The sequence below is a fragment of the Bombus vosnesenskii genome, unplaced genomic scaffold (assembly GCF_011952255.1).
Source record: "Bombus vosnesenskii isolate JDL3184/JDL3185 unplaced genomic scaffold, Bvos_JDL3184-5_v1.1 scf7180000013305, whole genome shotgun sequence".
Taxonomy (NCBI): Eukaryota; Metazoa; Arthropoda; class Insecta; order Hymenoptera; family Apidae; genus Bombus; species Bombus vosnesenskii.
In genome coordinates, this window is record NW_022882954.1 from 1,547,109 (window position 1) to 1,572,162 (window position 25,054).

A 25,054-nucleotide genomic window follows, 5' to 3' on the forward strand; every position below is an offset into this window, starting at 1 on the left:
CTAAAACGAGACAACACGCGAGACAAATACCTTATTACTGTAATGGGATTGTATGCAATTTGACAAGCAACTAAGCGTATTCGCACCATTTCCGTACAGCAAGAGAAGAAGTTCGTTATTTTCTCATGAATGTGTGCGCGACATCGTCGTCCCCGAATCGTCGTCGACAATAATTCAAAAACCTACAATATAAAGACGTAGGTATTTTTTTCTCTTTCTCTCTCTCTCTGTCTCTCTCTCTCCTCTCTTTCTCTCCCTCTTTCCGATTTCCAATCGTGCAATTACCTATCGTAAAGATTAATTTCGCGAATTTTTCGAACGTAATGTGTACTTTGAGATTAAGGATAAGAAGATTAATAAACCGAACGATGCGACGTTAAACGCGCCAATTAAAAATTGCGTCCGTGCGCGACCTCACACGCAATTAATTACGATAAAACAGCACGTGCAAACGTGTTTTATGTGATCGTGCAATAATTTGTGTGTTAGATGTACGAATAAGTGTATATAGCGCACATAATGTATAGATGGACATTTTATAATGTTGCAAGCGTTCGTGAGCGAAAAATTATTAGGAGATTATCAACGAATTTTTCGCATCGCGAAGCTTATAACACGTATATATGTATATTGGAAAGAATCGTGATCGATAATAAGATGTAAAAATACGAGCGTTTATTTAACATTAAGCCATTTAAATCAATCATCTGACAAATGAACCACGTATCCGTAATTCGTTCTACGCAACGATGCGGCTAAGAACGGTGCGATAAATTAACGCAAAACGTGGAGCAGAACATACGCATGGAAAGTAAAATTTGATCGATGATACAAGAAAATGAAACTCTTTTTCTATGTACTCCTTTTCTTTTCCCTCTAAGATAATTAAAGAGACGATGTTACTTTGTATTCGTCTTGACGCAATAATTCATTTTAAGCAATAAAACAGTATGATACCGCATCAATTTAAATTTTAGATCGCCAGTCACGAATACAACGTCGAGTATAGTATAAAATATTGTTTTGTTCTATTGTACGATGAGTCTTGAACGTATGCATTATTGCATAGGCGTGCGTGTGTACATGAAAATAAACCAATACGAAGACGTTTTGATAGAAATTTCCTGGTACTTTACAAACTTCTTCTTGTTGGTCTATGCCGGCTATTGGATTATTATTTCTGGCCAATTTTACGTGATTACTTGCACCGATTGATGATTTCCATTGACATTACCAAGGCCTGAATAAAAAAATGTAGGAAACAGGAACGAAATTTGATTAGCATATCACACGCAGAAAAACGGCGATCTTTTGCCATAAGTTAAGCTTACCCGTAAGGAGAAGATTCCCTGTATTCGACATGTACCGGTTTAAAAACCGGAGTTGGCCTCTCAATTATTCTTTCCACGAAGACAGGTTTGTCAACGTATTCAACGTATTTTACGGATGCTGGAGGACTCGATACATAAACATGATGAACTTCTGGAGCCGTCTTATAACCAAGCTTGTACCTGGAAGTGATAAAATAAAAACAAGATATTAAACCAAGCATTTTGTAGATATTTTTGTAGATATCTGATAGATATTCATAGAAACTGACACAAACTAGCTACAATTTGAGAAACGTTCTTAAGTAAAGGTTCGCTTTACGGATGGAAATATTGTTCTTTTACCCTTTCACGGCACCTAAGCCGAAGCCCAAGAGTCCTGCACCGATAAGTTTTTTCTTCAGCAGAAGCGTTCTTTTTTGCCTGTTCAACGTAGCACCCGAATATTCTTCATTTTCTAATTGACCAACAGATTGATCGAGAATCGAGGAACGGCTCTCTGTCGATGGTAAAGCGTCTTCTTTGGCTATTATACATGGTACGATATAACAACAAACAACAGCAAGAACCACAATGCTAATTGGCTGCATCTGGCGAGAAGAAACGAAGAAAGATCACCGTTAAAAGTATTTCGGAATAAAATAATTACGTTGCTTATGGATTTCTCGTTGCCTTACCGTCGTATTTCTTTGTATTTCGTACGAGGGGCCTAGGAATAATGTTAAGCGTACGTTTTTAACTCGTATGGTACCTTTTCGATAGCCTCCTTTGTTTTTATATAGAGGCTTGCCTACCTTCGAAACGACGAATTCTCCCACCCACTCAAACGATCCAACTTACGTTCGTGTTCCTTTTTAAATGTTACACTACTCCGTTCTCACCACGTTCGAACCACTTGCGACACAACAATGAGGTGAAAATATCGGTGAAAAGCTCTTAAAGCTCGTAGCCTTTCTGTGTTACGATACTTGTCCCTTTCGCTATTCTAAGCTACGTGTTTGTACAATTTTATAAGATGCCACTCTCTGCATAAAATGTGCAGCGAATGTGAACTGCGATTCCTTTTATCGTCTATCAACGATGTACAAAAATTCACACGCGTATATTACAGTGAGCTAACGCGATTTTCGCTTAAACGTATCGTTGGTAGCATCTCTAATTTCCGTGATTGATTCTAACGGTTGAGCTAAAAAAGAAATAATTTAATAAGATAGTTAATACACAACGATTAAGCTGATATAATTAATAATAAATAATAATAATTAATTACGTATATATGTATATACGAGACGAGGAGAACAAAATCAATCGATCCGCATATCAAATAATGTATGTATGTTACGTTTGTTAACGTAACACCGGGTCGCACCTTTAATCGCAAGTGTCGCAAGTTTAACGAACAATCGCCGAATAGTAATGAATCCATTTCTATCATTTTCGGTTTACTTACATTTCCAGATGTCAATCGTTCAATGAATTAGGTAACGGAGTAGCGCGTGACAAGAATAACGAATACGGATCGCAAAAGAAAAAGGTTGCAAAAGTAAGAGAAAAGACGGATAAGAAAGTGCTTGCTTTTACAATGCTTCGAGTCATTAGGTATTCGTCGATGGAAATCCATCTCGTAACATTTTTAACCGCGTGCTTCACCTTGGTATATGAACCGATTGATCAATTCTTCTCGTACTCGAGTTTTGCCGTACAATCAAATACTTAAATCTATCGCTGTACATTACGAGTTACGAGATCGAAACATTCAACTAGCGAATAGTGCGAACAAAACAAAAGCTGAAAACGTGACGCTATGGATGAAACGGTACATTTTAGGAATAACAAGAAAATGACTTCTGTTCCCTTCTTTTTTTTCCTTCTTTCCTCTTTTTATTCTCGTACTAACCGTGTACGTACGTATTTAAATTGTAATAAATAACATTTTTTATTCTTTTATAAGTAAATTGTGTTAGAAACAAACTTAGAATATATTACAATACAAAATAATATATTTTAAAACATAAAAGACAAATATTGATACACCAATATCTTCTATAAATCGACTCTTTATCGCGTGCCGAAGTAATTGTGTGAATAACGACAAAATTATTTTCCAAAATTGTTATCCTTGTATTGATGAATATTAGACGTTACTTCCAACTTGGTCCGTAAGTGTATGGAACATAGTGATAGCTTGAATATCCACCTCCATAACCGCCGCCATAACTGGTACATATCCAAGGAATTCATCAAAATTATATATACACGTTAAACAAGAAACATGATTGACAGTAAAAGAAAACTACTAAAATAAATGTATACATATACATATATAGAATACCCTGAAAATATACTCACTATTTAGCTTTGTACAAACCAGCTCCAACAATTCCAGCACCAAGAAGAGCCTTTGCTCCAACGGCGGCACCGCCCAATAAAAGTGCTTTTTTACCAACTAAGGCTGCTCCCGCGAGCAAAGGCAAGTGAGACACGGGAGCTCTTTTCACGCGAATCGCTTTTCCTTCCACAATCTGATCGTCCCGTATAACAGAGAGACGATTTCCTCCGTGCGCAATCGATAACATACGAATCGGATCAACGAGCAATACCACCAGTATAAAAAAGTAAAACGACTTCATCTAGAAAGCAAAGACGACGAAATTAGAATTTTCCATGTGGTTACGAAAAGAAGGAAAGAGGACAGAAAGGGGAGGAAAAAAGAATAAGGAAAAGAACGTGGAACCGAGGAGATATGGAAATTCGTAAGGATGAAAATTGTAACAAAGAATCGTAAAAAATCGTTATGTGCGAGAATGAGAAACAATGAGTACTAACCTTGTCAAGATTGACAGACTCGCGACAAAGAAAATATTCCGATGCTTGAAACCGCGCGAATCGCCTTTATATATGAGAAGCGCAGATTTTATCCCTTCCATATCATTAACGCCTATTTCTAGTTTTAGAACCGGAATTTAGCAAATCTCCTTCCTCCTCTTCGACTTATTAAGAGCCATTTTTACTTAGGTGTATTCCCTTTCTTTTAATCGGCGCGACCAATTAAAATTACCGAATCTTTTTCATCGCATTCTTCCTTAATTCGATGCCACGATGCAGCGTTTATGCATTTTATAATATGAAACAGTATTAAAACTGAGAATTGGATATCGTATATGAAAGACGACACTCACGGAGAATTCGAAAAAAAGACTACGGGACAGCGTGCTAACTATCGGCTTTCACTGAACAGTGCAAACAGTCGATTCTTTAATTCCATGGCCTTGAAGATTCCAATACCGGTGTACGAATCACGGAAGAAGGCAGAGCGAGATGAGTGGAATGAGACGCAACATCTTTAGAGAATTGTATGTAAAAACGCTTACGTATACGATATTACGGTTATGATTTGAAATTTGAGAGGATGATTAGACCAGGCATATTTCACGCATTTATCCAGCAATTATGCGATATCGAACATCTGTAACGACGCGATAACGATTGTTACGTATCGTACGATATGCCTTTTCAACGTGTTGAAAACTACTTTACCAGCAATACAATAGTAACCGTTACGATAGATGATAATAAATATCGATAATATCGAAAGAGATATTCTCGATTGGTCGAAAAAGGAGAGTCGTACGTTTACAGATGAACATCGAAACTTAAAGGATATAGGCTAATCTGTAACGAGACGTGGAGGAAAGAGAAAAAAGATCGTAAAAGCGTGTTGGCGAAGGTTGACTTAAACGATAAAATGGCTCCTAAATCGAAGCGAAAAACACGGAACAAATCAAACGGTCAGAAATCAGAGCAAGATTTCAAACGAGAAACGCTCTTACGTGAACTTAAGCTCAGCGCTTTGAATACGGAACGTAATCGACATTACTGGAGAGAAATGCTTACGCGCGTAAAAATGCCGGATATCTCGAAGAAGATAGACATAACTTGGCAAATTCTAGAACATGCCTTCGACTTCAAGGACTACAGGTACGATACGATGTGATAAACGACCCACTGGAATATATTATAGATATCCCCTGTACCTCTACAGCATCGGCTTATTATTGGACAGTCTGCAAGAAGCCGAAAATCAACGACGAACGGCTAATGGTGCCCACGTAGAGATAATCGATCGATCCTTAGAAATACACGAAACTCGACTAACAGAGGCCGACACGCTCTTCTATGGAAATATGAAAACGGCGTTAGCCGATAAAACCTTTCAGTTTGAAAATATCAATTATTATCGAAATAAGAAAGAAACTGCTTTACGAAAAATTAACTTGTTCTTAAATCATCGAGGTGAAAATGCAACGAATGTCGCGAGAAGTACTGCCATTAGTAAGATATATTACCTACTAACGTTTTCCATGCTTGCAGAATCATATATCATTCTCACACGATTATCTCTTTCTTGATTACTAAAAGGATACCGTATTACTTTCGGGACAACGATTTCAGACATTAAATTATTTGATACATTTTCCAATTCTAAGGTAAAATCAACACATTCGTGGAAGATAGAGAAAACGAAAAAAGGATAGTTACAACGCAACTTCAAAAAAGATTAGAGAATCTATGGAACGATTTGCGAAATGTTTTTTCTGATTATCGTAAAAGTATGTAGATATTATTCTCTCTCTCACTCGCATATACATATACATATACCCTCCCTAATAGGTACAGAAGATCGACGAAAAGGTTATGAGATTGTCAGAAAAAAGGATCAGACCGATCAACAAATGATAACTCGACAAAATATGCGTATCGCGATTCTTCTCGACGAGATCATGAAATTTCGTAGCAAGATTAATTCTTACAAGATAGAATCTATAATTGAACTACAAGAAATGACAAAAGAATCAAATTTCTTTTATAATGCCTATCGAGAGACGAACGAACGTTTTATCTTTGGTACATATGTTCGATACATCTCTCCCTTAACCACTTACGCTACCAATAAACTCACGGTTGCACGTGCCGTGTGCTACAACATAACACGCGACAAATGCCTATCGACGTGGTATACACGTCGCTGGCGATTTTGGAACGAAAGCATCTCGACGTGCGTGGCACGTCTTTCTAGCGCAAGTGGTTAACCAGGTAGCGGTAGATTGTGACAGTGAGTGATTTATTAGGTTGCAAGAAAGATAAACATAAAACAATGACGATGTCTAGGGAATATAATCACAGTGTAAAATACATGAAAGATTTGATGATCAAAGCTGAACGTATACTCGCTTATATGCAAATGTGTCGAAAATACGAGACGCAAGATGAAAAAGTACTTCCAATGATTGATAATCATCCTATGCAATTACCAACAACCGATAACAATATCCTTCCATTTCAAACAGTTAGGTCTTAGTTTACTATTACACGTATTTACTAACTCGCTTTCTAACCACTTTGTAATCACTTTGTAACCACTCCAACAACAATTTTTTTCAGACTATGAAAGACTTTCAATATCTCATTAATTTTTGGCGTCGACTAAATTTTGCGCAAATAATCACCAAAGAATTACGTACAGAAAAATGCCAGTTACTGATACAAGCGAACTATTTACGAAAATTGATGAAACGCTACTTTATTGATGAGACAAGTCCGATGTAGTTCGAAGCATATATTTCGACAAATCAATGAATAGTACACATAACAAAGGTCTACTAAAAATCGATTTATTATCATCAAGTACAAGTGTGATGGTGGTACTCGTATACCATTGAAAATGACGTGATTATATCAATTTCTTCTCAGAGGTATTCTCACGTATTTACATGAGATCATAAACGTTAGATCATAATAAAGAATAAAAAATGCAGTAATATGAACAATTTGTGTAAGAATTTCAAATTTCTTATGCATTCCTATAACAAGCATACAGTGTACCGATAAACATGAGACGTGTAGAGTACAGCTTGTTTTTAATAAATAGAATTGTTCATAGCTGCAATAATTCATTATAATCACAAATCTAACTTATTTCGCATATGATTACGATGAAAAATATATATGCATATTGCTTATCGGTAGTATCGACCGATCGTAGTTTACGCTACACAATATCGACGCGATGTTCATCATAAAATACCGGCATCAACAAATTCGTTCGTTCGTTACTTCCGGTGATTTATTTCTAGCGAAGCCAGTCTTATGCTTTTGCCTGGATTTCTCTTGTCCTCCTTCATGTCAAATAACTTAAGTTCCGGAAACGATTATAAAAATATCATTGTGGTCTAACGAGTTAACGCAATTTATGTTTATGCGCTATACGTGACAACATTTTATTGCCTGCAAGGAATGTAACAATACCAAGTCCGAACAGATATCGAAGAGTAACGAACATGTTTAATTTTAACCAAAATACTCCGGAAAGTATGAAAATACCTGAAAGCACACAAAAATAGTAAATGAAGCAGTTAAGAATTACAAATAAGCGGTTATTTATGTGTCGTGAAAATTGGGCTACAACTATAATATGATAATTACACTTGCGAAAATTTCACTTTTCTTTTATGCCCGAAGTGCTATCGCAAATTAACTGAAAACTATAATTTGTCAGATATCGGGCACGCTATACTTAAATAATATTACGATGAATATTATATAATGTTACTCACTTCCCAGTCCGAGATGAAACGTCACAGCACTAATCGAAAATGGAAAGTTTGATATATTCACTCCAAGTTTAGCCCATAAAATAAGCAATAAGAGAATTGGTGCTAAGCACAAACCGGTGAATAAATTTGAAACAAAGACGGGAGGCCTCTTCTCGGGTTTACGAAACATGTGCTGCAACATATCGATATATTTATCAATCAACCCATTGATAACGAAGTTCAATAAAAATTTCGAATTGAAAGGAATGTCCGTCGAAATATGTGAATGTAAACATTCATTCTAAACAGAATTTGATCTAGAACAACAGAAAGATATCTCGACAGCGATAGTTCTTTTCCAATGTTAAGGAGGTGACAGAATCTTAAAATGATTACTATCACTAACGAGCATTGGTTCTATCAGGCACAGAATAACATATGGCCAAAGAATTGCTGCAAAATTCGAAGTCTTTATCGTATATGAAATTACCAATTCGTAATCAATGAGTAATTGTAAAACACACTGTTATACCTTTATTTCCGGCTTAGTCGTGTAAATGTTGGATTTATGTTTGTAAAAAACATTTTTATCCGCTCGTTCAGTCGAAGACGGTTCAGGGAACTTCAGGCTAACTGTTGCCATTGTCCATTGAAAAGGATTACTCAGTACTGCATCACCGACAATCAATTCCACATTATAGTCCCCGCTTTCATAGTCAAAATTCGCTGCTGTTCCTCCCACCGGCTATAAAACGTTCTAATAGTGAGATGTTTAAACAATTTCAACAGAGATCACCAGAATGATGACAGAAGGAGTGTACAACTACCATATCGAACTTATAAAGATGTGATGTATCTGTTTCAGCAACAAACAAAATTTCATGTCCTCTTTTATCGTTGTTTGAAATAGACGCAGAAGAAAGCCGTACGAATGCTTGATGTGTGCGCATAGGTTTTTTATTAGCAGCATCTTTTAGTAGAAACCGCATAACTAATTTTTGTTGAGAGTCAGCCTCAATCTTTTGTGACAATTTTTCAGGGAAATGCACTCTGTAATCAATATTTATCGAATGAACATATGCGATTTATGGTTTTAAATCTATCGTCTCGATTCAATTACCGTGTAAGCTTTGGTTGAGTAGTTTGATCAGCATCAGCAGTACCAATTTCCATATGATCAACTACAACTTCGCAAAGAACTTTCACCATAACGGTATTCGTTACCGAACCAGCAGTGACTGATATCTTGTAAAATCCACGTTCTGGTTTCGTTTCCATGAAGTTCATCATGAATAAGGTCCTAAAATTAAATGATCATGTTAAAATACTTTGTACCTTCTATATCACAAAAAATTGTTTGTTGAGCTTCTTGATCTTTTCCATGATTTTAATGAAAGATCAAAGGGTAGCACCAACACGAATACTTTACCCCAAGGTATAACCGACTTGAAAAAGAAAATTCGAGCCGGTAAAGTATTGGGGAAAGACGGTGAAAGTTTAACGCTTACCTATCCGTTGACGAAGGTTGCAAATTTTGTTTGCTGAATATAACGACATCATCACCGACTCTTGTTGCAGAATTTGCAATCACTTTAAACGCGTTGGTTAACGGATTGCCTAGTATATCGCAAACTCGTATTGTGACAAAGGGCTGTTGCGTAGAAATGCTGATTTCTTCATTGGCTAATATTACACAGGTTGGTTTCTCAAAATCATTGTTTGCCAAAGTCGTTAATGCTGAAAGCAAACTTGTAACGCCTCTTGGTGTCTGTACGGAACGTCGAGATAGAAGATAATTAGCCATTTTTACTATCTGCTGAGGTGTTAATGGCGGTTTCTTTTTCAACGTGTTGGATAGTTTAAAAATACCATTTACTAGGAAACCTAAGAAACAAACAAAGTGTGTTCTACTAACCACAGTCGAGATTGTACAGAATTCAATTCCATTTCTTGCAACGTGTCGCAGGTCGTAGTACTAATCAGATAACACACTTAGTACTCACTGGTTACAGAGAGACCACCTTCGAATTGCAAATACTGTCCATCTACCTCATCTGCCTGAATAATCGCGTCTTCGATACGATCAAAACCAAAGGTACCACCAAGATCTGAAGCGATGTGGAATGTATAACCCAAGCTGCTCATAATACAAATTAGAATTTTTTAGATGGTTAGCAACGAACCTTGTATAATTTTTAACGAAAACGAAACAAACTATAAGTTTAAAAATGAACAGAGTAAGCCATACTTCCATAAATTATCATCCTTTCGCAGTGTATTTTGTATTGTCTTAATTACATTATCCACATTTTCACGGGATAATTTTTCCGATAAAACAGTCAAGCCGCTTACTGCATAGTATAATTCCACCATACTCAAAGTCTCTTTCTCTATCGCACTCACCAGTACCTATTTAAACAAAACAATTTCCCTTTATATCTCTGATAAACGAAATTTTTGCTAATGCATATGATGAATTCTTTTTTTTTCAGTAAGCATAGCTTTCTTCAATATAAAAATCCAGTAGAACGAAAGTTTCTAAACATCATTAGTCGTTTAAAGATTAATTAACAGTATATGCTTTAGTTTTTCAAAGATGCAAACCTTTATAATATTAGACGGAGGATTAGTTTGACAATTTCCCACATTTCGCCAGGTAGATGCAATGTAAAAAGCTTTTTCTGTTGTGATATTGTTATCATCTTGTATAACTTTTATTAGAAAGTTACAAATATCCTAAAAATTATAAGAACCTTGTTAAAATATTGACAAAAGATCAGTACGAAACATTCTGTATATAAATAATTTGATCAGTAAGACTAATCAAGAAATCATTATATTTCAATTATGGCAAAACATATCATCATATATCTGCACATTTTTATATACACTAAGAAATAATATACGGTTAAATATATTTAAGTACAATATAAAACATTTTCATTAAAATGGTATTTCTAACCTGTTTGTTTGGCAAAACTTCTTTGAGAAATGTGTATCCATGAACTGCATAATATGTAAGTGCAACATCATTTGATGTTAAGCCTGGTTCAAGTATCTTCTTTAAATGAACCCTATCAGCCGTTGTTAAATAGGAGTTTGTCGATTGTAATATTTCGGTGGCCGAGAAGCAACTTGTTATACCGATAGTAATGACTAATAGTGGTGTAACTGAAAAAAAGTTGTGTCACAGTTAGATGACAACTGAGATTCTATTTTGATTATTTTTAATATTTGTGGTTATACTTAAATTAAATATTAAAATTATGCAAATCTCTCGGAAGACTGATGCAAATGTAAACTGTACGTGTATCATGTACCGTGCATTATTATTTGTTATTATGAAGCTAATATAAAAACGACTACTAAACTTAAAAGAGAAAATACGTATGAATATCATTTTTTTGAAAAGTAAAGTAATGAAATAAACTCTAGAATAAACGCAATAAAAATAAGATATGGAAAGTGTAGTTGATCGAAAGAACCAGGGATACAGCAGTTGAGCGCAAAGGACGAAGTATCATTATTATAGAAGAACAGAAATATCTATAAAGGCTTGTATTTAAATTCATCTAAAAAATATCCTAAAACAGTATACCATTAAATAATACTCACGAATGTTCATTATGGGAGGAAGACCGGGAAGACCGGCTGCCACGTTGCTGCTCCGAACAAAATGGCTCTTTACCCATTGCGCGTGTACGAAAAAATGGACGACTCTCCGTTCCGGAAGTAGTTGGCAAAACAAAAGTATGTTTAGTAAAAAGCATGCGCACAAATTATATGGTAATATTCAATCAATTGTACGTGCATAGTTTACTAAAAATTCATTGGTATGATCACTATGGGATAACCAATTAAAATATATCAAAATGCTCGAATTTGAATCAGTAATATTTTACTAATAATGAGAGTTAATTTCTTCAGATGTCTCCGTTTCAACGTCGTGCAATGGCCGAATATTATAAATTATGAATTTTTCTACTGAAAATGTCACATAAAAAAAAAGCCACAAAATTTACTGTGATTATATTTATATTCACGTAGAATTTGGAGAATTTGTAATTAAAAAAGTGAAGAATTTTAATCCTACTTTAAAATACCGTATACAAATATGCGCGATTGGAGCTTTTATAGACGCTAAATCTGATTGGCTCTAAGAATCTTGGTTTAAAATAACGTATAACGAATAATCGAATTTCATAGTACTTTTTATAGTGCCGACGGTTCAAAACGTTTGATTTTCTTCGAAATCGTTTTAAGAAAACTCAACAATGAATAATCTGCATATAATTGCATGTATAATTACGATCAAAATTAATTACGTTAATCATCGACTTTACCTTTATAACGTAGAATTACGGTAACGATAATTCTAATGATTAACTAACAAATAAGTGATGATTTTAATTACACTATCAGTACCAATGACGATAACGAAGCAATAAAGATGACAATATGCAATAGCAATCATATTAATCGTAATAAAAGATAGTAAAAACAACATTAACGAAAGCGATAATGATGTCGTTATACAATGAATTGTTATTGTGTCACACTATTCAAAAATGTGTACAAAACTTAAATTTAACGATAATTGATCTGTATAAAACGAATATAGCTAAACGTACACAGGATTTCGTTTATGAAAAGAGCGATATATTCGTGCAATGATTAAGATTTTGTGTAAGAATAATGAAAATTGCACGATCTCCCTTTTGATCAAAATGCTTGTCTCCTTTTGATACACATACATACATTGTTCATACAAGTGTGTGTCAATCAATATAAGTTTCCATTTCAATTGCATACTTTCAGCAATATGTTATTAAATCGAAACCGTATTTACATATAATTGTCATTGTAATATCTAATAGGTCTTCGATCTTCAAGCAATATTTCGTATTACTTGCAAGCGAATCAAAGATAGATTGTAGTTGAATGAATCGCATCGATGAGAGGAAGAAAATGGAACGAAGAGAATAAAGTGAAATTCAATGGAAGGGAGGATAATGTAAGAATAATAGCACAGTAGTACTAGTGCATCAATATGCGTTAACCATGCGACGCCGCGACACTATCAATGTGTACCTACAAACTTATAACGAACATCAAAAATAGGAAAAACGAGAGATCGCCGATTTTTGGTTAGTTTCTTCATAGATCTCAAATTGAAAATGGAAAAATAAAGACAATGTAGCCGTAGTGAATTTGAAGCATTTGAATCGTATGCATGTCAAAGAATCTACGATTACACCTTTGCATAAACGTTCAATTTCCCGAATGAAGCATTACAAACTTAAAAGTATCATATTATATTTATGAATTGTTAAAAAGATGCACGGCGTATAAATGAACCGTACAAACAAATGTACAAACGTGCTGATCGGAAAAATAAAGTCATTGGTCGGTCGTAGATCCTTATAATTAACTTATATATACATATATATAGTGTGTGTATATTTACGTGTATATATATTTATATATAGACACATAGTGTATATGTGTATGTATATATATATATATACACTGACAGATCATGTAACACGTATGCACCGTATTACATGATCTTTCGAGTAAATTTAAACAATATATTACAGTATTTTTAGTGAGACTATATACACATAGCGAAGGACTTAATGAACGAAAAAGAGCGTTCACTTTTATCGCCTTGGTATTTACAAAATAACCTTTCGTGCCAAAGCATTTTCGACAATATTTGATTTTTTTAAAGTCCTTGCTTTCTGCCTTTTTTTGTTGATTTTAATACTGCACACATCGCACTCATACGCACACGCATGTAGCATAAACAGGCACACACGCACACACACGCGCGCGCGCACGCACACGCGCACACACACACGCACACGCACACGCACACATGCAAACGCAGATGGTTCGCAGGATCAAATATCCATGTGAAACAGATCGATTTTTACGTATCAGATAATAATAAACGCTTTTACGTTTATACCAAGATCATCGATTTGGTAGGAAAATATGACTAACAACTAATGATACACAATAAAGAATTTCTCTGTTCTTTTTTCGTATTAATAGTCACCAGCCAACGAATTCTAGTCGAAGAACAATCCAATGACATGTCTTTGTACCAAATTTACTCAAATTTAGCCAGGGTTAACCGAATATACATTACATTGCTCAACGCAAAAGTTTGGAATACATAACAGACGTTCCACTTCCTAAATGGAAATGCTTGATAATATTAACCTTTCATTGGGAAAAGCTTGTCCTCCTTGTATAATATAGTAGCTAATCGATCGATTCCGATGGGCCCTGGCCCCAACGAGATTTCATTCTTATTATTTTGGTCGAGGAGGAAGGAGAAGTAGGAGGAACGTCGTCGTTAACTTTCCGTTTAACGCTTAACACAATACCACTCTTTGGAACGAACTTTGAATGAGAAGGTGTCGTTTTAGATACATTGTTTTCCAAGTTTGGTGGCGTAGATGGAAACGGAGGAAAATCCTCGTCTTCGAGACCTGGGGGTTTCGGCTGTTCAGGGGCTATGTTTCGTTTGAAAGGTTCTGGGAAGGGATTTTTGTAAGGAATCCCTTCATGAGTAGGAGAACCCGTTGAAGTTAAACTTGACAGATTTGCAGATGGTTGAGAGATTAACGATGGAGACGTAGTGGTTCCCATGATCGATGGAAGAGCTGTTGTTGTTCCAGATAAACTCGATGGAACAGAATTTTCGGTGACCCTGTTTCCTGGCACTATTGCGGCAGATGCAGCTGCGACGGCCGCTAATTCCTCTTCTGCTTTTCTAATTAAATCCAAATCGCTTAATGAGCTCAAAGTACCCTTACTTTCTTTCTCTTTTGAAATCGATTCTCGATGATTAGATGACGATTCCACTATAGATTTCTCCGAATTGGATTTATTTAATCCGCTAATTGTAAGTTTTACACCAGGCGATGAGGAATATTTTTCCGAATTTTGGTAAATAGAAGAATTTGCAGTAGTTAAGAACGTGGCACTAGGTTTAGAAGGTAAATACGGGTCTACTTTAGAGCTCTCTTGTCGTTTGACGTTTGCTAAAATCTCTTGTAAATTTGGAGGTATCGTTATGTTTGAGACTTTTTCGAGAATCGGTTGAGTGAACTTTGAAATACCCGTGGGTGGTGGTGGTGTAAACGATCTCGTGTCCGAAGGACTGTAAGCTTCTTCGCATTCATCGCTGGGCGGTGGGTCCAGCCCTAAGCCCTGAAAAACCAACAAAACCACAACAACGTTAGAAATGTTACACAGTCTGTAACTCCATTCTTATCTTTCTTTCAATTTCGATATCCTCTACGGACGTATTAAGAAATCACTGTATTCGGAAAATTAAATGCGTATAACACGATTAATTTCTTTGCAATAAACAAAGTACAATCTTAACTTCAAACCACCAATCTCCGCCGACATTGTTTTAGATTTAACCATACTAATTGATATCAGTTGACAGAAGGAAGAATTGAAATGAAGACCGGAAATGAAAGGACCTAGAGCTACTGGCAGACTTCTACTACTTGTTTAATATATGTCGCGTATTAATATATTTTTCCTTTTTCTTTTGCCAGAAGATAACGACGAACATGAAAATTATAGAGAACGTACGCCATTTGTATTTGTAATCGTAATGACACGTAGGGATTCGAAATACGTGATCGTTTTAAATCGTAAATGAAATTTATACAATTGTACAAATAGATAAGTTTAGGTGAAAAAAAAAGTAAAAAGAAAAGAAAAAAGTATATCTCCTGCCCCTCCCTCCCAGACAGAAGTAAAAAAACCTCAGTGAAATATGTTTACGGCAAGAAGTAAAAATCCGAGCAGCTCGAGGATAGGAAGAGGATATCCGGATAGAATTGAAATCAATTTTATTTACAATAGGATAAAAGGAAAAACAATAACATTCGATTTTATAAAAAATAAATCTTGTTAAAATTCTCACCGGCAAAGTAGGCGTTGATTCACCGAGAAATGAAGAACTAATATTCTGTATTTGTTGCTTCTGTTCTTCGATTTGTCTATTTAATTCTTCCATTTTTCGTTGGAGTTCGGTCGAATTTTTACTGGAAGAAATGATACCATTATCGAGTGTACTAACATCGTGAATACCCAGTGAACCAGATATCGGAGCTACTGTGGTTACTGATGTCGATGTAGGACAAGTTCGTAAGTCAAGATCAATATCTTCCTCGTCCATCTGGCCAGGACTATACGGCTCGTCACCATCGTCCTCGAGAGGTACTTTACCAGGCGAAGAAGTAAGATCGATCTTTGACGACAATTCAGGGACTATTTTACATATGGTCGCAGTATCGAGTAACGTACTCCTCGACATTCCTATATGTGCTCTATTTAAATTGTCAAGAGTGGTTTGAGTAACGGGATGTTGTTTTTCTTTCGTAGACTCGGTCGTGCTGACCGTGGTAGCCGATGTTTTATGATATGTACTCGTTGCGGTTGCCAAGGAAGGTGATGATATCGTTGGTGTCGCGGTAGAGGTAACAGAGGTAGATACGATGATCGTCGCGTTGCTACCATTGCTAGACTTATCTTTCGAGCCACCTATTAAAGGTGGCGTGTAACTTCGATCGGCATCCTTCTTCGATAATTTCATCGGTATGCCTGTAGACGATATGCCAGCGGGTCGTTTTCTTTTGTTGCGAACAATGATTCCTAGAAGAAGATGCGGTCTGTGCTCTTCGAAGCCAGGCCCGTTCAAAGGTAAGAGAACCTGAGGTATCGTGCTCTGATTTGAAAATGGCATTATATAAAAATCCTTTATATTCTTAGAAACATTCCCAACGACTCCAAGTCGACTTCTACTGTTCAAATAACTATACAGCGTTATGTACGGAATCTTTTCTTCGTCATTCGCTGCGGTAAGTCGAATTACCAAAATCTCTTTCGAACCGGTCTTCTTCATCTTCGAAATATAATCCCAAACAGTTTCGTGACTTATTCGGCCAACAACGTCAACTGTATCTGGTAGATCGTCCATCAAATCTTTCGCATGACCACTCACCTCTTGTGCGGTGATGAAGAATTTTGCAACATCCACCATGTTAACAAAACCCCTCCAAACCGTTTGCCATCCTCCTGCTTTCGGAGTTTCACCCTCGACAGTCGATGATGATTCCTGTTCTCTTTCTCTATCAATTTCTTCGTTAATGTCTGGTGTTTTGATATTAACCGTTGAAGAAGGTTCTCTGTCTGACACGTCCGAATCATTCCCATCAATGATGTTGGTAGTTGCTTCGTCTTCGATATGCCGCCAAAGCCGATCCTCGATAGATTTTCCGGCCGATGTTCCCGTTAAACCTGACAATTCCTCTTTCTTTTCCATCTCTCTTTTCTTCTCGTCTTCTCTTTTATCAACATTTTTCAATTCAGAATAAGCAAAACCACTACTGCGACTTCTCAAAATATTTTCATTGCTTTTGTGTCGTTCCCGTTCCCTCTCTTTCTCCCTGTCCTTCGCTTTTTGCTTAGCTTTATCTCTGCTACTTTTTTCGCGGAGCTTTAATTTCTCCCGATCTCTAGTTTTGGATCTCTCTCGATCTCTTTCGCGATCTCGTTCTTTTTCCTTATCACGATCTTTTTCTCGCTCACGCTTCCCTTCCTTATCTCGAGACCTCCGTTCTCTGCTTTTCTCTCTAGTTTTACTACGTTCCCTATCGTCTCTACCGTGCTTATGTCTACTTCTACTGATACTTCTACCACGCCGATCGCTCGCACCCTTTGAACGGTTACTCTCCTTCTCCTTTCCCCTTTCTTTTTCCTTATCTCTTTCCTTCTCCCTACCTCTATCTTTGTCTTTTTCTTTCCTTTTCTTATCATCCAAGTTCCTCAGTTTTTTCGCATCTTCCTTGCCTCTTAATCTTTCCTCGTCGATTGCCTTCTCCAAATCTTTCTCCATATCATCCACGGTCGAACTTATGCTGTCAGCACTGTTCAATGCAGTCACGATATCTTGCACCGGAGTTTTTGGATCCACATGATCGATACCACCATCATTCTCGATTATTTGTTCACCTTTGTGCGTTTTAACGACGATAGATTTAGCCTGAGCCATTAAATCTAATTCGTTTTTCTTAATCATTTCTAACTGATGCTTTGTTTCTTTCTCCCTCCATTCAGCCAATTCTTGACTGGCCATTTCATCAGGACTTAACCGCACCACCGCATCCGGCGTCAACGATCTATCAGCTATCTTTCTAAACAATGTTAGATTCTTCGTATCTTTTATATTGAATACGAGACTTCTGTATTTGGCTTTGTACTTTGCACCGGTGTCTTTGAAATATTTATATAACTCTAATTCGATATTATACGCTAGGTCCGCTATTTCCTCGTCGGTAAGTTTCAAATCTTCGGTTTCTTTTATACGGCTAGATAACAATTCTGTCAAAGTTTTTCGTATATTTAATCTTATAGGTTCTGTCTCAGGTTTTCTTGGTGGGCTTGGTTTAATCTGCTGTTGTTTCGATTGTATGATTGCCTGCTTTGATTCTTGCTTCTTTGCATTTGGTGTTTGTTTCGGTGACACAGCAACACCCAATTGCTTTATTTGTGGTTGAGTAATCAATTTTGTCGTTTTTAATAACAAAGGACTCTTGTTTGACCCTGACAATAACGTTTGTTTCATTTGTATTGATTTTGTACTTGTCGGTTGAGTTTGCTGTTGTTGTTGTTGTTGCTGCTGTAGTTGTTGTTGCTGTAGTTGTAGTTGCTGCTGTTGTCCGCCAGAAATAAGTGTAAATTTTTTATTTCCTGCTGTCAAAATCATTTGCTTAGAACCTGGTACTTTCGCGTACGTCATCTTCGGAAGATTCTGTCCTTTTGCGGGTGACAGTAGTGCAGACTTTGTCTTAAATCACATTTTATTAAACATTTAGCATGAGAATGAAAAGCATACAGACCATGAAAAGCAAACAATTCAAAAGAAAATCTCTATACTCACTGTTTTACCAGGTACTTGTGTTTGAATAGTCGCAATCGTTTTCCCTATTTGCAGTGCACCAAGATTATTCGTCCCAACCACTTCAAACGTAGGATGTTCCTTTAACCATGTACGCAAATTTGATCTTGTAGGAGCGTCCGAACCTTGAAGGAACAACGACAACGATGAATAGAAATATCTCTTTTCCTTTCCCGTGAATATAAACGCCATGAATATATATATTTAAGCTACCAGTTAATATTCTTCCACTTTTCCTCTCAAAAACGATAACTCGAGCATCGGATTTCGACTTTGAAGCAGGGTCGAACGGTGACGACCTTGTTCCTTTTGGACTAATTGTTGGTCCTGGTATTGGTTTGTCTTTGGTCAATGTTTCTTGGGCATGTGCAAGTATACATGCGTCGGAACAGTAAATGCTCGAGTTTCTTGCTTCTTTTTTACAAACGACACATTGCATACTACTAGAATATTGAACACCACCATAGTCACAACCAGATTGTATCAAAGGCGATGTTTCTCCAGTAGATGAACTCTGATTAACCGTGGGAAGGTTTTTTGTATTCTCAAATACAGTGTCAGATTGAATCCGTTGCTTCCCAGAAACACTCTGGGTACTCGATTTAGCTTTTATCTCTTCGTCCTTCTTTTTGGCGCAATTTGGACAAACCCATTCTATTCCTTTCTCCTCCATTTGTTGACCTAGATAAAAGAGAAGAAACAAAGTAGAAAATAGAACTAAGAACTCAATATATACATATTTTATGCTTTATACAATCGCATTATTTATACAAAATAATTACAGTATTTTTCGTCTTACCCATTGCTTTGCTGACATGTACGCATTTTCCGTGAAACCAGTCTTCGCATACATCACAACAAATCATGAAACGATTGTTATGCGGTCTTTTGCATATACACCAAAGTCTATCAGGATCATCTTCTGAATCTGAATTATCCTCTTCCTCTTCTTCTTCCTCTTCTTCGTCTTCTTCACCGACCTGTTTCCGATCTTTCTCTTTTATATCTTTCTCCTCTTCATCCTCCTCTTCTTCAGCTTCCTCCTCTATATTTTCTTCTTCCACCCGAATTGCGCATTCATTTTTCTCACCTTGACCTATATTCGCACGAATTTCGTGTTTGATGGACTGCGACGATGCCCTTTGTTGCATTGTTTGTACACTGTAACTTCTAGCAAATATCAAATATAATCTGAAAATTATATAATTTAGTTTTATTTGGCTTGGTTACGTACCCGTGCTTCTCCATCCGTTTAGCAGGTTCAAATGATTTTTGAATAGGTTCAGTACTTTTAATTTGTAACCGTTTGCTTCTGGTAGCTGGTGCTTCGATGGGAGGTAACGTAATTACTCGTCCACCACGAATAATTTGAATAGGTTCCTTATCGTCTTTGACAAACTTTTTCCCTGCCTCTTTAAGTTCATTTGTATTCGCGCTAGTTGTTGCCATCGTTGGAACTGTTGCTGTGCTTGTCATAGTTGTTGTTACGATTATTGTCGCAGATGGATCCAGCGATTTAGCACTTTCTTGCTCGGATGTGATCAAGGAAGGAATAAGTATGTTATTTGAGGTTATCGACTCCGACGCAACACTTCCTCCTTGTTCTACAAGCGCAGCCTATACAATTGAAGAATAAGGGAAAAGTTAAAAATGAAAAAAGAGAACCGATTCTATTTCCTAATAAAAATTAAGTTTTCGATACTATATCCTCCAATTAAAACACTAATGCTATTAAAAACAAAAATCTTAATACATGTTCAGCCAAGTCGACTCCAAGTTCTTCTTGTAATAATAACGCTTCAGCCAGTAATTCCTCTTCATGTTTACTAGCTTCCATTTCTAATGTAGCTAGTAGATGTTCCTCGCCTTCTATAGCGCCTACAAAAGATATTCGAGATTAGAATGATAAATACATATACATGACAACTGTTTCAACACATCTTTTATCTAAGATTAGTATCTTACCCGACTTACCCGAATCCAGAGCTGGTTGTAATTCTTCTGATGCGTTAGATTTTACACCCGGCTTAGACTCTGCTTCCTGATTTTCTACCAAACAATCGTGACTTTCTCGCTTTTCCGTGGAGATAGAAGTTTCAGAATGTGTAGTTCGGTCGGAAGACATAGAAATAATACCTTTAATCACAAAATTTTGAATAATTTTGAACGTATAACAATTTTTTTTCTACATATACAAGTACAAACCTGAACGATTTGATGTTATGGGTGATGTCGACGATGATGACGGTGAATGTGTTACTTGCATAAGAGAATTTCCAGAAGAAACAACAGCTACAGACGGTGTTACTATATTTTCTTGTAGTTTCGAATCACCATTCGAACCAACACGACGAATAATATCTGGGGTTGAAAAAAGAGCAGGACCTAAAGTATCAACCATGTACGCTGGTGATTTACGATTTTCTTTCTTTGCATGTTTTTTCATACCTAAAAGCAGGTTAAAATTTAAGTGAAATATTTCATATATCTAGTGTATTGAGTAAGATAATCAATGAGAATAATATATAGGGGAAATAAGGTATTACAGGTAAATAAGCTACTCTTACTAACCATCAAAAACTTTGATCTCTGTTGTTTTATTGGTATCGATTTCTATTTTCGTAACACTTTCCAGACCGTCAGATTTTCGTTTCTCTTTCTTTGGATCGCAAGATTTAATTTTTGAAATAACAGCAGGTGTCGTCACTTTAGCCAACTGTTGGGATTGCTGCTGTTGCACATTTGAAATCTGAGTTTGTATCATGGCAGGCTGTTGTGTTGATGACACTTGTGGTATCACACCTTTCATTTGCGTTATCGATAAGTTTGACGTTATAGTTTTAGTAGTTACCGGTATTTGGACCAGTTTGCCATCTTTGGTCGCGAAGAACTTGGTTCCGGTTTGATTAAAAAATTTCCCTTTAGGAAGAATCACCTGCTTCTTTACGTCGATGTTTTTAAGGTCATTCGACTTCATAAGCACTTGCTTTTGTACAAAAGTAACTTTTTGATTAGCTCTTCCCTGTCCTGGTTTTGTGAGAATCATGTCGCCTTTAACCATATTAGCATTGATCAAATTCGCTTTAACTTGGTTCGTCGTCTGCAGCGGTTTTTCAAAATTAACCGACACATCTTGATTTATTATCGAAGACGATTCGTTGCGTTGCGATTCCTCTTTCTTCCGACCAATAACGGTTTTAAGCTGTCTCTTGCCTTTAACGAAACCAAATCCTCCTATCGAAAGAAAAGATAAAACCGTCTTTAATCTACCATTAGTTCACGCGCCTTATTGTCATTTTATGCAAATAACTATCATAGAACATATAGTCATGACTCGCGTTGCTACTCTCATACCTGATTTTTCATCTTTCTCTGGACTCTTCATGGCATTTACAGCAGCAGCCATTTCCATATCTAATCGGCGAACTTGTTCCATATCCATTTGTTTGTTGGGCCCTCTTCTACGAGTAGCTACCATACTTCCTCCTCTGGTAGTAAGCCCTTTCCTACCGCCTCTAGCTCTTATACCACCTCTTCTAGGACCTCGTGGACCAAAATCTGAATCATTGTCAGATGGTGGTTCTGACTCGGATGATTCACTGGATGACATTAACTCTTCTTCATCCTCGTCATTAGATTTTCCTTGATCTAACCAAAGAAAGAAGAGTAATAAGAGCTATTATGATATCAATAGTGTTTTTGATAAATTTGATGGAACAGCACAGTATGATTACGTTTTCCAACACCCTGCTGCAATAAATTCCTTGGAACCGGATGTCCGAGAGATTTAGGCGTACTTGCTATATTGGTCGACGATCTCGTGTTGCTATTACAGGTAGGAACAGAAGTCGGGAGGATATTTTTTCGCGGCCGGCCAACTGGTTTGCCCTAAGATAAATATCGTAACAATCGACTAATTCGGTTCTCTCAAACTACCTAAATACTCACAGTTTTGGTTGTAGCCTTTGGCTTGATCACGACAGTATTCTCAGCTTCGCCGACAGGGGACGATGTTTTGGATGTTCCAGGAGCAGGTGAATGTTGATGCGAGTATTGTAATCCATCGTCGGAAGTAGGTGAATCGATAACAGGCAATGGATCCCTCGGTTTTGGATCAGAAGGTGATAATCTACTTGTGTAGCAGTGATCCAACTTAACGCTATATCTTATAGAGTTTTGTTGTTCCTCTACTGTTAACATATCTATAAAATGTAGCGATTGCTATATATATGAATGGAAAGGTGGCATGAATAATATAATTTTAACAATACAGTATATTACAGAATAGAAATAACAATAATAATAATAATAATAATAATAATAACAATAATAATAAAAATACCAAGCATAGCTGTGACATTTTCTCCAAGAATTTGTTTTGCCTCTTCACTTTGTAAAGCTGTCTCTAATCGTTCCAACTGTTCTGGATCCATTTCCATAAAAGGATCGACTAAACTGGTTGCATCAGTAGACGTACCACCAGAATTAATTGCAGCAGATGTAAACATTGGAGGATCTACAGTTAATGTAATATCTCCATTTTCTGTGTCTGTCTCTGCTTGTCCTACTCTAACAACGCTGACATTTGCATTAGATTGATTCACTGAAAATCAATACGAATATTCAATATTTACAGTTGACAATCCAAGTTATCCAAATAATGTAACTTACTAATTAAAGTCTGCAAAGTTTCTTGGTCGACAGATATAGTACCATCATCATTGACAATGATAATTAATGTATCATCCTTCTTTCCTGATCCGCTCTCTTGTGGCTCGATAATGTACGAGCTAGACATTTTTTTCTAAGCTAAATTACTGTCGCGGTATTTACTGTTTTAATCAAACCGTCTTGTCAAAAAGGACAATTGCAAGATGTTGCATCCGTTTCAGCAATAAGTCGTTGTATCCGAAAGAATGAAAGATTATATACACTTCTAAAATAGAAGAGCAAACATTCGAACAAGCATCGATAGTAGAAGAGATAAACAAGAATGCCAATTAATTCGCCACGTTCTTAGTTGAATGAAAATGAAATATCGTTGCTATGTAATTGAAGCTGCCGGGTAAAACATCGAAATAGGTTGCGAATCTCACAGAATAAATTTTTTAAGATACATCAATATCAAAAATCAGAAGAAATGGAGAAAAAATAAAATAGCAAGTAATAAAAAAACTATGGTATATACACACACACACACTCATAACCACATACATATGTAGTATTATCGTTTTATTCGTGTTTGTCGCGTTGTTACCTACTCTATTAATGCACGATTGCGAAAATGGTGTTGAAAATAATAAACAGCACAAGATTTTTTTTAAATATCAAATTAAAGTGATATTAATTAATAGCAGAGTAGTTAAATACACAACACCTTTAATGTCACACTTTGTAAAGAACATAACGTTCACGGTCAAGTAAACAGTACCGCCAAGAAAAGGATAGTCGCCATTTTGTTTGATTCAGCCAAGTAACGTTCCCCGAAAATTTTCAGACATCCGTCGTTGTTTCGTTGTTATTAAGTTATTCCATAGGAGAATTACTTGTATGGAACTTCATCAGCGAAACTTTGGTCAAAATAACGTAACTAGCAGAAAAATAATGACTTTTTCAACGATACATGATGTTACGAACGCACTTGTACCTTCCTGCACATACTGAGACGCTGCGCGCTCCTCGTTGCGCAACAACAAGAAGAGCAAACCACTAGCGCTATATGTGCCGCGCTAAATACACCACATTTAATCGTGACTGACGATATAAAAATTTCATTTTTCTTAGTTCCATAACTGTTTCTCATTTTTCTCATTTGCAGTACATCAGTTTCCAGTTTATGCTATCATTAGCTTTTACACTTTTCACCGATACTATTCTCGTATTCCAAATTCTCTACCTAATTGTAAGAAACGATGTTTGATCATAATATAGAGAATTTTCAATCATAGTTATAAATTACATTGTACATACATATCCTGACCTATTTTTTCTCATTTTTCTTGTTAAATCTTAGGCGAAAACGGAAATTTTTATATAGTCGAAGACATACTCTAAAAAAGAACAACAGAGATATGTCTTATTTATTATCATATATCGTACATATGAGTTAAATAATAAAAAATTAGTTTTCATCTCTT

At 36.2% G+C, this 25,054-nt stretch overlaps 4 protein-coding genes, 1 long non-coding RNA gene and 1 pseudogene across 13 annotated transcripts; 2 read left to right on the plus strand and 4 right to left on the minus strand.

Moving 5' to 3' along the window:
* Positions 1–734: 734 nt before the first annotated feature.
* LOC117234536 lies at positions 735–2,277 on the minus strand. Its single transcript, XM_033495865.1, has 4 exons — positions 2,006–2,277; positions 1,674–1,918; positions 1,332–1,511; positions 735–1,240 (listed from the first exon to the last, which is right to left on the minus strand). The coding sequence occupies exons 2-4, from the start codon at positions 1,916–1,918 to the stop codon at positions 1,231–1,233; spliced, it is 435 nt and encodes a 144-aa protein (XP_033351756.1). The 5' UTR covers positions 2,006–2,277; the 3' UTR covers positions 735–1,230.
* A 938-nt stretch (positions 2,278–3,215) lies between these two features.
* On the minus strand, positions 3,216–4,838 carry LOC117234533 (annotated as a pseudogene).
* A 1,130-nt stretch (positions 4,839–5,968) lies between these two features.
* On the plus strand, positions 5,969–6,959 carry LOC117234537 (dynein regulatory complex subunit 2-like). 2 transcript variants are annotated; one of them, XM_033495867.1, is made up of 2 exons: positions 5,969–6,680; positions 6,771–6,867. In XM_033495867.1, exons 1-2 carry the CDS (start codon positions 6,484–6,486, stop codon positions 6,775–6,777), a joined length of 204 nt encoding a protein of 67 aa, XP_033351758.1. In that variant the 5' UTR covers positions 5,969–6,483; the 3' UTR covers positions 6,778–6,867. The 2 variants fall into 2 exon arrangements, with proteins under 2 accessions (XP_033351758.1, XP_033351757.1); XM_033495866.1 differs by having other exon boundaries at positions 5,979–6,675; positions 6,771–6,959.
* A 21-nt stretch (positions 6,960–6,980) lies between these two features.
* On the minus strand, positions 6,981–11,677 carry LOC117234521 (dolichyl-diphosphooligosaccharide--protein glycosyltransferase subunit 2). Its single transcript, XM_033495845.1, has 11 exons — positions 11,537–11,677; positions 10,884–11,092; positions 10,526–10,657; positions 10,170–10,330; positions 9,925–10,058; positions 9,430–9,805; positions 9,042–9,221; positions 8,749–8,971; positions 8,454–8,666; positions 7,943–8,114; positions 6,981–7,709 (listed from the first exon to the last, which is right to left on the minus strand). The coding sequence occupies exons 1-11, from the start codon at positions 11,544–11,546 to the stop codon at positions 7,567–7,569; spliced, it is 1,953 nt and encodes a 650-aa protein (XP_033351736.1). The 5' UTR covers positions 11,547–11,677; the 3' UTR covers positions 6,981–7,566.
* Positions 11,678–12,366: 689 nt separating this feature from the next.
* On the minus strand, positions 12,367–24,615 carry LOC117234511. Of its 8 annotated transcripts, none has more exons than XM_033495804.1 (16): positions 24,295–24,615; positions 23,589–23,853; positions 23,260–23,520; positions 22,866–23,119; positions 22,652–22,805; positions 22,272–22,565; positions 21,489–22,151; positions 21,123–21,365; positions 20,883–21,053; positions 20,671–20,795; positions 20,152–20,534; positions 19,717–20,087; positions 19,131–19,598; positions 18,900–19,042; positions 15,882–18,806; positions 14,195–15,148 (listed from the first exon to the last, which is right to left on the minus strand). In XM_033495804.1, the coding sequence occupies exons 2-16, from the start codon at positions 23,713–23,715 to the stop codon at positions 14,195–14,197; spliced, it is 7,536 nt and encodes a 2,511-aa protein (XP_033351695.1). In that variant the 5' UTR covers positions 23,716–23,853; positions 24,295–24,615. The 8 variants fall into 8 exon arrangements, with proteins under 8 accessions (XP_033351700.1, XP_033351694.1, XP_033351695.1 ...); XM_033495802.1 differs by having other exon boundaries at positions 24,175–24,615; XM_033495801.1 differs by having other exon boundaries at positions 24,132–24,615.
* On the plus strand, positions 12,930–15,496 carry LOC117234538. Its single transcript, XR_004493537.1, has 2 exons — positions 12,930–13,068; positions 15,393–15,496. It is a non-coding gene; the product is annotated as an uncharacterized LOC117234538 (long non-coding RNA).
* Positions 24,616–25,054: the final 439 nt, after the last annotated feature.